The following is a 13,455-nucleotide window of genomic DNA, read 5'->3' as shown; positions in this document are numbered from 1 at the left end:
ATCATAACTTACATTTTTAATTATTTTTAAGTTAACTTAATTTTTTTCTTTATAGAATCTAAAATGAAGAAACTTAAAATAAAATTAATAAAAATAAAACATCTTAAATATTTTTATTTATTTTTTAACTAGAACTTGTTAAAATGAGGAGGACTTTCTCTCTGTTATGCAGCAATGTTCAGTTCATTTTTCCTGCCGTCATTTTTAATAACTCAAATCAAGTGATTTTAGGTAAAAAGAAAACAAAACTTTTTAAATAAAACTTTTCATTTCTATTTTTCAGGTTTATATCTGCAGTGTAGATTTGTTTATTTTTAATGTTGTTGTTGTTGTTAATCATAGCTGAACTCTGATGGATGGAAACTGAATTTTAAATGTCAGGTTTTTACTTCCTGGTTAAATAAAGTTTTAAAAAAATTAAAACCTGCTTAACAGCCATGTTAGAAGGAGACTCTTTCAGCTCGTCCTCCTCAGGGAGCAGTTGAGGACATTGTCCTCTCTCAGCCAGTTATTTCTGGCTGCATAATGTCTCGTCCACGCCAGAGACCCTAGGGACAACCAGGACCTCCACCTGCAGCAGGATAAGCAAAAAGGTCGCTGATTGGCTGTTTTTCCCTGCTGTGTCTGCTGAGACGTGTGGACGCCTCGGAGAGCCAAACAAAGACAGGAAGCAGAGACGGGCTGGCCGGCTGCTGGCCTTACATAACGCCTCACACCTCCTGGCCGTCGTGAGTCATGTGGCCGTGAGGGTGGAGGTCCACAACAACAGAACAGGAGCCGGAGTCTGTTCATCCAACACAACAAGGACCAATGATCCGGAAGAGACATGAACACCAGAATTTATCTGCCCCTGTGCAAATAGTGGAAAAAAAATCTGTTCTGTTCATACAGAAGAAATGTTTAACATCTGTGAGCTGCTTTGTGTCGGTGGACGGGACGAGAAAAAGAACCAGCCCTTATTAATCCACCTGAGATTAACAACATCAAAGGAATTATCAGGTCCATCTGTTTAACACAAATATCTAATCAGCTTTAGTCATGTGGATATGATATACAACTTGCTACTAAGATTTTCACACACAACCATCTCCAGGGTTTCCAGAGAATGGTGTGAAGAACAGAAAACATCCAGCAAGCAGCAGCTGTCTGGACCAAGATGTCTGGTTGATGTCAGAGGTCAGAGGAGAATGGACAGACTGGTTGGAGATGATAGAAAGACAACAGGAAGTCCAATAAGCACTGGTTCCAACCAAGGTCTGCAGAACAGCATCTCTGAACACACAACACGTCCAACCTTGAAGCAGATGAGCTACAGCAGCAGAAGACACACCGGGTGCCTCCTGCCAGCTAAGAACAGGAAACTGAGGCTATAATTCACACACACTCACCAACACTGGACAATAGAAGATGGACCACAATTCAACATTTTCTCTTATCATTCCCTTTATGACATTAAGCAGGAGATAAAGTGACATTTAATCAGTTACAAGGTAGTGACATGTTTAGCTGGTACCAAACTTATTTCACAACTTTTTACCGTGAAACGACCACAGTACGTCAGGAACGAGTGTGCGTTTGTTTCCTGTGAAGAGATGTCAACAGACACATGAGCACAGCAGCAGTCCAAGAGGACATCCATCCCAATTCAGGACCCCTGAACGCCCACCCTACAACCACCACACCCAGCCCGGGGTTTGTCTGGGAGTGTGTTCAGAACCAGCAGGGGGAGCAAGAACCATTAGCTAAAACAAAAACTGAGAATGGTGACAGAAAACAAGCAAAGTCTCATGGCTGAACTTGATGGAGCCATCTGATTGGTCGTGTGATGTTTCAACGAAGTCAAACAGAGCTTCGAGGTATTTTTGTTCATCCAGATCTGATGACCAAACACTGAGGCAGAAACACTGCTGAGGGGCCCATGAGCAAGGCAATGCACCTGCAGGTGTCAGAGCAGCAATCACGTCTCAGATCTGTGACACTCAGGTGTTTGAGGGGGGTGAAGGGAAACTCGACTCCGACCAAACCTCCAGAGGGAATGTGTGGGAGCGGGAGGAGTCCACCACCTGTCCCCACCCCCCTCCCTCATGCACATGCCTGTGATGCTTGTGAGGCTGCTCATGCTCTCAGAGTCATGTCTGTTTATGTTTACATGAACTATATCAGGATCTGTTTCTGACTCAGAGAAGGTCTGGAAACCACACTGCTCCCTCATTCCAGCGTCCACTTATGTTCCTCTGGAGTCATTCACAACAAAGAGGCTTCCTTTCATCCACAAGTCTGATCCACCATTTAAACCAGTCTGGAGCCACATCCATTAACCTTTCCCAGAACTTGTAGGTGTATCTCTGCAGGTACCCTCGATCCATGCAGCAGGATTTACTGTACTGACCTTCAAACAATCACTGACTTTTATCCCAGAGTTCGGCCTTGAAGGCAGCAGATGACAACTAATCCTCCAAATCTTCTTCCATGAATGTAAACAACCATCTTCATCATCATCATACTGATGACTTCGCAGACAGACCAGATCCCAACTGACTGAATCTTAATCCTTAAATCCTGATCAAGCTTCTATAAAAACTAATAAAACGGGACTATGGTTTTAATTTCTAACTGCAGCTCAAAGTTTATGAGCAACATTGAGCTCAAATGTTGAACTAATCTGTGTGAGGAAACATGAGAAGATGATAAAACTTACAGGATAATTCAAATATAAGAAAGTCTTGAGGATTTTACTGAAATCTGTCCAGGGTTCCTGGACAGACATCAATTTGTCCGGACTTGTAACACCAAACACTGGCTACAGACCACCCCCCATCAGAAAATTCCACTGATTCAGTTCAGTCCCACATCATCCTCCTTCTTACCTACAATGGCCCCTCAGTAACTGTCCACCTTCATCACCCTCACAGCCTCATATGCTCATAGTCTGCTTCCTGTGCTTCACACCAACCCCCAGACCTGGGGGAGGACAGAGCCTTCAGTGTGGCAGCTCCACCAGGCTCGGACTCTTTACAACTCCTCCAAACTCACCTCTTCAATAAGACCTTCAACCTTTGGTCTGTTTACTTATTTATTTTCTGTTGAAAGTATCCTTGAGTTCTTTCAAAGGCGCTGTATAAGTCTAGATGGTGATAATAATAATGATGATGATTATTATTAATATAAATATTAATAAATGATTGTTATTAAACAAATATGTTAACTCATAATACATTTAAATAAGACCGACAAGCAAATTAAAATCAGAGTAAAAATATTAATTAACTGCATTACTGAAAACAAAAGATTAGATTAAATGAAATTAATTTGAAATTTAAAAACTTGGCAGAAAAAATAAGGAAATTTGGTATTTGTTGGATTAATCCTCTCCTCTAATAACACCGATTAGTTCTATTCTACTTTGTCAAAGAGTCTGCCAGAGTTCACCAACACGAGATATTAAAGAGGATTTTGTTCAGTTTTGGGGGGTTTAGCTGCGTTGTTCATTCCACAGAATCGTCATCCCACCAGTTCTGCCTGGTTGTAAAGGTGACTAATTAGGCTTTCCGCTAAATTAAAACCACAGCTGGTTTTACTGAAGAAGAGAAATCATCCAGCAGATACAGGTTCCACTACTTTTTCTGCTAAGTTCACATTAAAGTTCAGTAAAAACAGAACTAAAACTGAAAGTCTTCAGTTTGATTTTAAAATATCTTTCCTACAACAAAAAGACCTTCAGACTGAAGAGGAGGAGGAGGAGAAAGAGGAGGAGCTGAGACAACTTCAGCTGTCAATCAAAGTTTATGAAGGGTTAACAGGACACGCACACACACACACACACACAGGACAACAGAGGCTGCTTTGTCTGTCTGTATACTTCCTCTACAGCAGGCAGGTCGGTCGTCATAGCAACCAGTAAACACAGCAGCTCTTCTCCAATCACAGCGCAGCAACATCACATCAGCTCTTTATCAAGATGAGACCATTGAACAGAAAAGGGGGGCAAAGGGAACAGAGAGGGGCGTGTCGCTATGACAACAAGACAGAAGTTTCTGGATTTAACCATTTTTATCAGTATACAGTATCAGTATTAAAATCATAGTAATATTAAATTAAATAAATACATGATTAGTTAATAAAATATTTATTACCAATGCTGAACTTATTTAATAACATTTATTTCACAACAGTATTTTATTTATACATGTAATTATTCATTTATTTAGCTATATTTTTTTTTTAACTTTTTTACACATTACAGGTAGTTAGGAGATGTTTTCCAGGAGCATTTTTACTATATTGCTTAAAATCCTTTTCACACCCGACTGCAGCCAATTAATTAAATTCTCTAACATAAAAATAAAAAGATTTACACCATCAGATCATTTTAACTGATTGGTCGGTGACATGTCTGTCAAACTCAACTTTCCATGTGTCTCCCCCCCCCCCCCCCCCCCCCCCCCCCCCCCCCCCCCTTCAAAATACATCACACTCTTAAAAATAAGGGACATTAACCCATAAGAGCCCAACGTGACATATTTGTCACATACATTTTGCTTTAACTTATGGTATAAACCTTTACTCAAAATCCTGTTGAACACAATCTGATACTTGTCTTCTGTCCCCTAATAGATACCCAGAAGCAGAAAACCACATTATAATATTTTTAATATATCACATGGTAATAAATGGTAAGGCAAGGCAAGGCAAGGCAGTTTATTTGTATAGCACATTTCATGTACAGGACAATTCAAAGTGCTTTACATAAAACAAAGACATTACAGATATTTAGAATAGTAAAAGGCATCAACTCATAATCAACACATAATCACAATAAAATAATAAATTACATTAAAATGATTAAAAGCAAGATAAGTTAAAAAAAAAAGGTACCGTGCAGATTTCATGCATAGGCGCATGAGAAAAGAAAAGTTTTTAACCTGGATTTAAAAATGTCTACATTTGGGGAAAGTTTAATCTCCACTGGCAGTTTGTTCCATTTGTTTGCAGCATAACAGCTAAATGCTGCTTCTCCATGTTTAGTCTGGACTCTGGCCTGGACTAGTTGACCAGAGTCTTTGGATCTAAGAGCTCTGCTAGGTTTATATTCTCTGAACATTGATGACAAGTGGGCGCAGAAATCTGTTAGTGTGTGATGGGGTTATGTATTTATGTATCAATACTCTTATTTTAATGTGAAACTTTTTGGAGATCAGTAATAATAATAAATAATAAAAATGATAATAAGTTGGTGGTGTTGTAAGCTGCACGGTGGGGTGGTGGTTAGCACAGCGTGGGGTTCCTTGGCTCTCGTGGACTTGTGTGGACCTTCCTGCTGTGAGGAACCACAGCAGGAAGGTCGCTGGTTCGAGCCTCGGTCGGGGGAGGTTCAAACCTGGGGTGTGGTGGCCTTTCTGTGTGGAGTTTGCATGTTCTCCCCACATATGTGTGGGTTCTCTCCAGGATTTCTGGCTTCCTCCCATCATCCAAAGTAATGCATGTTAGGTTAACTGGTCTCTAAATTCTCCCTTGGAGTGTGTGTGTTTGTGTGTGTGTGTGAATGGTTGTTTGTCTCTTTCTGTGTTGGCCCTGGTGACCTGTCCAGGTGTACCTGCCTCTCACCTGTTAAAATGCTGGAAAAATAAATGCTGGGATAGAGTCCAGTTTACTCGCAAGCTGAAATGGATGAAGCGCTACAGAGAATGAATAATAATAATAATAATAATAATAATAATAATAATAATAATAATAATAATGTAGGTGCCATACCTATGTGTGCTTTGCAGTAATTTCAGTTAACAAGTATGTCTGAATCTAATCCTAGTTTCATTATTTGGTTACACTTAAAAATAATTAATCTCAGTTATATTTATTGCTGGTTTTTTTGGACTGTTGTTTAACTTTGGTTCAGATAGTTGTGTCGAGTCGGGTAAGTGTTAGTTAAGGCAGACTGGGTCAAGGCAGTGTGAAGTGTTGTTATGATTTTAGCTGGAGGACCTGAGGGGTAGGAGAGCTGACCGTGTAAATTTATGTTAATCTACTGAACTTCTGTGCATGTCAATGCGTTGCTTAATAAAAAGACTGTTTTTGTGGAAGACACATTTTTTTATGGAACACGCATCAGCCATCAGCTCCGGACTGAGATACGTAGGTTTTAATGGAGAACCTACAAATAATAATAATAAAAAAGTATTGTGTCAACTGATGACTGAAACAGAAGACAGAACATTCTGGAAAAGCTGTTCCTGGAGGAATTTTGAGCGCAAATATCATCTTCATCCCCTTCATCAGAGGTGTCAGACAGCCCAGTAAAGAGGAAATGACAGTAATTACCAGTTTAGACCCCAGTAGACACCAGTGTTTCAGCTGAGAAACTATCTATTATCAGCTGTGTGTCATAAACAGCGAGTCTCAGTCCCAACCGGTCTGAACCGGATGTGCGAAGGTGGCAACTGTCTGCAGATAATTTGAGTTTTATTATTAGATCTGAAGATGCAACTTTAGGTGGTAAAATAAACCAGACGTCATCAACACAGGATGTTTGTTTGCTTCACTGACATCAACAAACTAACCAGCAGAGATAAGTCTGACTGGATCATTCTGATGTTAACTCCTTTTTAGAGACAAAAATGATAATTCATCGGTACAACATCAAGACTGCAGCCTCTTAAAAACCATCTCACACTAAACAAACAACAACTACTGTCAACAAACACCAACAAAAACCAGTAAAAACACCAACAGTGGTGAATAACCACCTACAAAACAAAGACACACCAACAAAACAGACCAAAGCCAACAACAAGACAGCTGCTGCAGGTGAGGAGACAGGTGCATCATGGGAGAAAACTGCTTCCTGAGTCAATGTTGGAATCCACTGGTCCGCTTACTGGATATTTAACCTGATTAAACTGGAGCGCTATGCAGCTGACTCATCTATCTACCCAGCTGATACGCTGCCTGCCGGGTAAGGATACGGTTGCTATGGAAACACAGACCAGGGCTTACCCAACCAAACCCGGGAAAAGCTGGAAACTCAGAGTTTTTACATAACCACTTCCTAGAACGGACTCCTGCTCCTTTCATATAAATACTTCACGTAAAAAATTACCAATAATAACAATTTAAAAATGAAAATAGACACAAACCCTTTGTTGTCACGTTTTTTAAACGGAACTGAAAAATGTATGTTTATGTTTTTAATGACGTAGACACTGATGTTTTCTTATTTCTACCACCTTGCCGGAGCCACATTCTTCTTCTTTTATTATTAAAGTCATGAATAAGTCAGACGTGTTAATCAGTCGCGGCTCATCTGTGTTTCTGCTCTGCCTGCAGCCGCCGACACTCTTTAATATTTAAACTTGCTGACTTCGGCCGACTGGCTGCATTTACGTCTACAAAGCAGAACCCCGCCCCCCTCCTGCATGTCAATCATGACAGCGGGCTGGGGGGGGCGCTCTCAGGGGTCAGAGGTGACCGGCGGTGTCACCACGGATCAGCCTGACAGGAGCAGCCCAGCCAATGGATGGAGGAGGTGTTTCCCAGCCAGAGGATGTCAGACAGGCTCTGATCCATCCAGACCAGTTTTCTACCAGGTACTGGTTCTAGATCCAGCTCAGCTTCTGCTTTCCAGAACTGGTTTGATTTTCCACAGAACTGTGTCACTTTAAACATCTTTTTCTGAGTAACACGATGCAGGGAGACTTCAGTCAACTTTCCATCCACGTCATGTCCAGTTTTCCCATTTGGAATATCCCAAATATTCCCAGAAATGTTCCTCCAGATGTTCAACACAGCTGTTTCCCGCTTGAGCTTCTTCTACTGAACCAAAACCACAAGCAGCCTGTAAACATGACCACCAGTTTAGCTTCTGTTTTGATCCATCTTCATCTCCATTAAGAGATTGTTAATGATGTCATCTTCATCAAACCAGCTGGTTTGGAGAAAATAAACTAACGTTGGCCCAAGAAAAAAAAATTATATACTAATATAATTATAAAATAAAATATAAAAATAAAATAAGAATAAAAGATAATAAAAATATTAAACATTAATAATAATAATAATAATAATAAACTGGTGGACCAGGACTGAGGAAGACTATGAAGACTAAAAGGCATAAGAAAAAAACAAAAACACTTGAACTCACCGGATGAGTTCAGGTGTAAACCAGCCTAAATACAGCAACAATAAACCAATGAGGCTGAGAGCATCATCTTCATCATGTGAATGGAGAGCGATGAAGACTTCTGATTGGTGGACAGAACAAAGTGTGCTCCCATTGCTGCGTCTGACAGCAGGAGCTCCACATTCCCACCGGGATCTGAAAGGTTAATCAGCTTCTTTTGTTATTAACACATCGTTTGCATACAAAAGGAAAACACGCTTCTTTCTGTCTTTGTGAGGACCTTCAGACATTCCTGCAGCGCTTCCAGACACTCCGATGGGGTCAGTATTCCCATGTTGGACACCAGACATCTGTGACCCGGTGTTCCCATTCAGCAGCACCTCAGAGACCAGAATCCGACTATAAAACCTGAAGCCAGGTCACACATCCCCCTATGGTTAACTGGGTTTAACTGGGCCTCCGTTGACCAGTAACCAGTCTGAACTCTGCTGTTCTTATTACCCAGCATGCTCTGCTGCATCTCTGTGTTTACAACTCTAACACGTCTGACTCATGAAGGAAATATAAATCCGCTAACACGTCTTCTTCTTCTTCTTCATTTTTACAACTTTAACTGTAAAATTTGAGAAAAAGTTTGTGTAACTCTGGTAAATCCACCATGATCCATGATAACAGCATTATTTATCACATTTCATCATAAAAACATCACCATCACTACTATGTTGCTAAGAGACCTCTATTTAGACCTGGACATGATGATGAAGCCACTTCCTGTCAGACTTTCCACCAATCAGAGAGCTTAGATTGACGGTAACGTCCAATCAGGAGCAGCCAAAGATCAACCAGTGAGCAGAAAGTTCTATGTGTGTGTGAAAAGAAGAAAAATAATGCTCCTCTATGGCTGGAATAAAGCCAAGAAGACATTTCTGATGCACGGTGGCGCCACAAAGCAGCTGAGCTGGAGTTGGTTTAGTGAGGATAGCAGGTAAATAGTAGCAGGAATAACTGGAAATGAGGAAAAAGTGGAAACATGGAAATAGTTTCTGTTGTGTGTTTGTTTCAATAACAATATTTTTTCTCCTGAAAGCCAAGACTTGAGAGAACGATGAGATGAGAAAAGGTTTGGTCACTGTTGATCTGTGTGTTATTTCTACAAAGTTCTGTTAGTAATAATTCTGCTTTCTTCTTCTGGTCGACCTTTATGCTGCTACATCTATTCATACATTCATTTTACATCATTTTACCTCCCAATCTGACAGCTGAGAAACATCATGTCTGATGCTGACTGGGGTTAAAAGCTCCAGCCTCTACATGTAGTTTTATAATAAAATGAACCCAAGTGGACCAAAAAGAGCAAAAAAAAAAGGCTTGGAGTTTTACGGGTTAAACTGAGAGAACAGAGTAGTGATGTCTAATTTCTTCGGAGCTGTAGTTTAATCTGTCAGTTTTCTCTCCAGATTCCCACCAGCAGACCAGAACGACTTCTCCGACATGAAAACGCACGTTTCTCACAACCCACCGGCTCAGAGAGATTAAATGAAACCTTCCTCCATGTCCTCCATCACACCAGCCTTCCTCCTCCTCCTCCTCCTCACCAATCTTAAATTCCCGGTGAAGCTCCGATGGTTTGCTGTGAGCCGACAGACAACATGAATCATCTCAGGTTGGGATGATGGATGACTGCAGAGACGTTTCCTCACTGCCTGGAGAGACCAGGACGACGTCCTCCTGAAGGACCACAACTAGTCCACAGTCAGGACTCAAAACTAAAACCTAAACTTCACATTTCAGGGATTTCACCATACGGGAAATAAAAACTGCAATGTCGCAAATATTAAGATAACAAATGTTAAAGGAGGAAATGGAAGACATGGAAGACATGGAAGACATGGAAGACATGGAGGACGTTAATTTTAGGTTTTTGATGGCTTATTATGTTGGTATGATTAGATTTATCATCAGTTACTTTACCACGTCCACCATCACCAGCTCTTATTTCTGTCTGTTTTCCACCTTCTTAGATCCTTTAACATCAGTAATGTAACTATTGTTTATTTGTTTGTTGGTTCTGTTTGTGCATTAAGTGCAAACTTTAAGTTCCTGAACGTTTTACAGACTGAGGGCAGAGCGACAGTCTGAAGCTGAAGCTGCTTTCAGTTCCACTTTCTGACAGATAAACAGAAATCTGCAGGAAGAAGGAAGTTTGGACCTTCTGAGGAAAATCGGAGGAACACCAGAGTCTGGATCAGTGTTTATTCAGCCTCCAAACACACCCTCTGATGTTTACCCCACACATTTATAACTGATGTTAACGTGTTAATCTGACCAAAGCCATGAAAGTCAAAGCTGCCAAAACCGAATTAACAAACCCAGATACCATGGAACAGGTGACAGGTGTGTCCACAGGGTGTCCTGCTCCTGTCCTCAAGGGCCGCAGTCCTCCAGTCCATCAATCTGATCATGTGTGGCGCAGCAGGAAACATCTAAGACCTGCAGACAGCGGCCCTCGATGACCAATATTGGAAACCAACCCTATCAGACTCAGATTAGATTCTACGTAGATCAGATTCTACGTGATCATATTCTACGTGATCATATTCTACGTGATCATATTCTACGTAGATCAGATTCTACGTAGATCAGATTCTACGTGATCTACTCTAGTGAGCAGACTGTAAACTGCCAGTGTTTAACAGATAAAAACTCAGCAGAAGACGACAGTTCATAGATGTATTTGCTGATGTTTGCACCCACACAGTGTATGTGGTGAACCATCGGTGGCCTAGGTTTGTTTATTCTGAGAACTTTTCTTCTCTGAGCTGCTATTTCATCATGTTTCTTCTCACTGCAGCCCCAGTCTGACACAAACAAACAAACAAACAAACAAACAAACAAACAAACACACAAACAAACAGCTTTCCTACCGGGCTGTCCTCTCTCTGGTTCTGGTCTGTCTCTCCGGACTCTGCTGATCTTTCGTGACAGCGAGTTGATGAAACTGCTGACGAACGGTGCTCTCTGCTCTGCGTCTGACCCCGTCCCCCGAAGCAGGGCCTTCTCAGGGTCAGCACCGGCCCCAGGCTCGGACAGGGACCTAAGGAAAGGCAGGATCCTGCGCACCGAGCCTGGTTGGGTGGGCCCATCAGGGGCCAGGTGAGCAGATGTCCTCCACTGATATCTATCCATCGGCTGCTCGGTCGCCGGCTGGCTGTCCCACCTCCTCCAGGCCTTTCTGTAACGGTGCCAGGGGTATTGACGGAGGCCCTGCATGGGGCCTTCAAGGCCCTCAGGAGGAGCACCGCTTCCACTCATGGTCGAGCACACTCTAGCTTCCTCCAGGCAGCGAGCAGATGGAGGCCGGCACAGCTGGGTGGGTGACAGCTGTGCTCCAACGGGGTCATACTAACCCAACGGCAGGTTCTGATCTGACGGACTCATCAGCCCGTCCTCATGCTGCCGCCTCGCCGTTTCTCAACAGGCTGAGCTCATCTTCCTGAGAGGAAGTCGGCCGTCTGATGGTGACAGTTTGTTTCAGCCCGACCAATCAGGCTGCAGCAACCCAGAAACCAGCAGACTGTGGTTTCCCCAGTGGAAACTGAAACAGCTCTCAGTTCAGTCTGTGTTCCTCATTGCTTCAGGACTCTGTTAGACCCCATCAGAGAGCTTCTGGGTCACATGTTCACATCCATGTTCAGGAAGTTTCTAACATTTAAAACTCTGGGACATGATGCCGGTAAAACAGTGGTTTGGCTCTGGGTTGAGACCCAACCACACAGACCACACGTTTAAACCCATTCGAAGGGCGAGATGACTTTTTATTCACTTATGCTTAAAACATTTGATAGTTTTACGACTGATATCAGCTTAGTAATCCAGACTTTTTCAGACATCTACAGTTTAAGTTATTTTCAGCAAAATATTGTCACCAAAACAGATTTGAATGATCCCATATGGATCATTTCTCTGGAAGCCTACAAACACCTTAGTTAAAGGTGCCATTGGTAGACTTTACAAAGGGTTTCTGACTCTACCGGGTGCATTTAAGAAAATGGGAGAATGAGGGAAATCTTTTAACACCAAATGAAGAATCTCAGTGGAAATGTACCACCTCCATAGTTCATATTTCATGTCAGTAATGTACTACTACAGTTCTCTACCATCTTCCTGGGAAATCTTAATAACTTGCACAGACTTGCAAATAAATCCCTTTTCTTGCCATTTTGACAGCAGCAGCTAAGAAGGCGAATCCGAGACGCCGGCTCCTTCCTGAACCTCCACAATGTCTGAGTGGACAAACGGTGAGAGCTGCAAAATGGAATCTATTACTTTTTCAATTCTTCTTTGTTAAATTATGGAAGAACTGGATCTGGTTTATAAAGCCTCTACGACCAGAGCATGTTTTCTCTCCCTGAGTGGATACGGGCCGGCATCTCGTCTGTGTGATGATCCACATAAAGAATAATATAATAAAAAAAAAACTTTAACTTTTCCTGGTTTTCGTTCACTCTGTCAGACACAACACATTCAATGACATGTTTAAGGACAGTTGAAAATCTGAGCTTCAGCTTTTAGTTTTGGACCAGCTGATCGACAGCTTCAGATAATTATTACTGAGCAGATCACAGCGGGATCTTCCTCTCTTCACACTCCTCATCTGAAATGAAGAAAAGCTGACCAGAGCAACACTGTCAGGTGATGATGATGATGATGATGAAGAACAGCAGATCGCCATGTTACTGCAGCTCTCAGAAAAATGTTCTGACCTGGACATGAAGCTGAGTGAGTCTGTGATGCTTTCACACGCTAAATCTGTTTGACCTCATAAATATTCATGAGGTTAGAGAATAAGCCCCTCCCTCCCTCTGCACAGCGACCCACGGAGACAAAAGGATGGACGTTCCCATCGCTGGTGACTCACCGGATGGAGAGTTCCCCCAGAGATGAAGCTCACACAGGAAGTGATGCGTTTTTAGTTTCCACAGATGTTTTCTACGAGTTAAGGAGTTAAATAACAACACAGACAAAAACTTAAATCCTCTTTCTCAACCTTTCTTCCTCATTCTGCTCAGTTTGATCTTCATCACGTCGTCTTCACCATGTCTACATGACAACATGCACTGAGGTGCTGCCTTGTGATTGGCTGCTTAGATATTAGTAACAGGTGGTGGTGATGAAGTGGACGTTAAGTTTATGTGTTCGTATGACGGGAGAAACCAGAGGAGGTATTTGATGATAGAGCTGCAACTAATGACTATTCTGTAGGGCTGTAATCAACCAAAGAAATTGTTGGTCGACTGAAGCCCTGAAAATTCAACTAAAAATCGACTCGGGCGTTGGGGGGG

The 13,455-nt window shown here is 42.0% G+C and overlaps 2 protein-coding genes across 5 annotated transcripts in view; both read right to left on the bottom strand.

The window, feature by feature from the left end:
- Positions 1-13,455, bottom strand: part of LOC121645098 (zinc finger protein 420-like) — a 1,096,702-nt gene that overhangs the window by 272,627 nt on the left and 810,620 nt on the right. The gene's annotated exons all lie outside the window — the stretch shown is intronic.
- The window catches only part of rasal2 (RAS protein activator like 2), a 93,343-nt gene that overhangs the window by 55,783 nt on the left and 24,105 nt on the right, over positions 1-13,455 (bottom strand). For 2 of the 4 annotated variants that reach the window (XM_041993394.1, XM_041993397.1), the window contains exon 1: positions 11,038-11,596. The exons of 1 other annotated variant lie outside the window; for it this stretch is intronic. In XM_041993394.1, the coding sequence (XP_041849328.1) occupies positions 11,038-11,425 (388 nt within the window). In that variant the 5' untranslated portion in view covers positions 11,426-11,596. Of the gene's footprint in view, positions 1-11,037; positions 11,598-13,455 lie in introns of those variants that run through there. One more of the 4 variants, XM_041993396.1, reaches the window with a different exon arrangement.

The sequence above is a fragment of the Melanotaenia boesemani genome, chromosome 8 (assembly GCF_017639745.1).
Source record: "Melanotaenia boesemani isolate fMelBoe1 chromosome 8, fMelBoe1.pri, whole genome shotgun sequence".
Lineage (NCBI taxonomy): Eukaryota > Metazoa > Chordata > Actinopteri > Atheriniformes > Melanotaeniidae > Melanotaenia > Melanotaenia boesemani.
The sequence above is the reverse complement of the archived record's forward strand: the minus strand, read 5'-3'. Positions and strand labels throughout refer to the sequence as shown.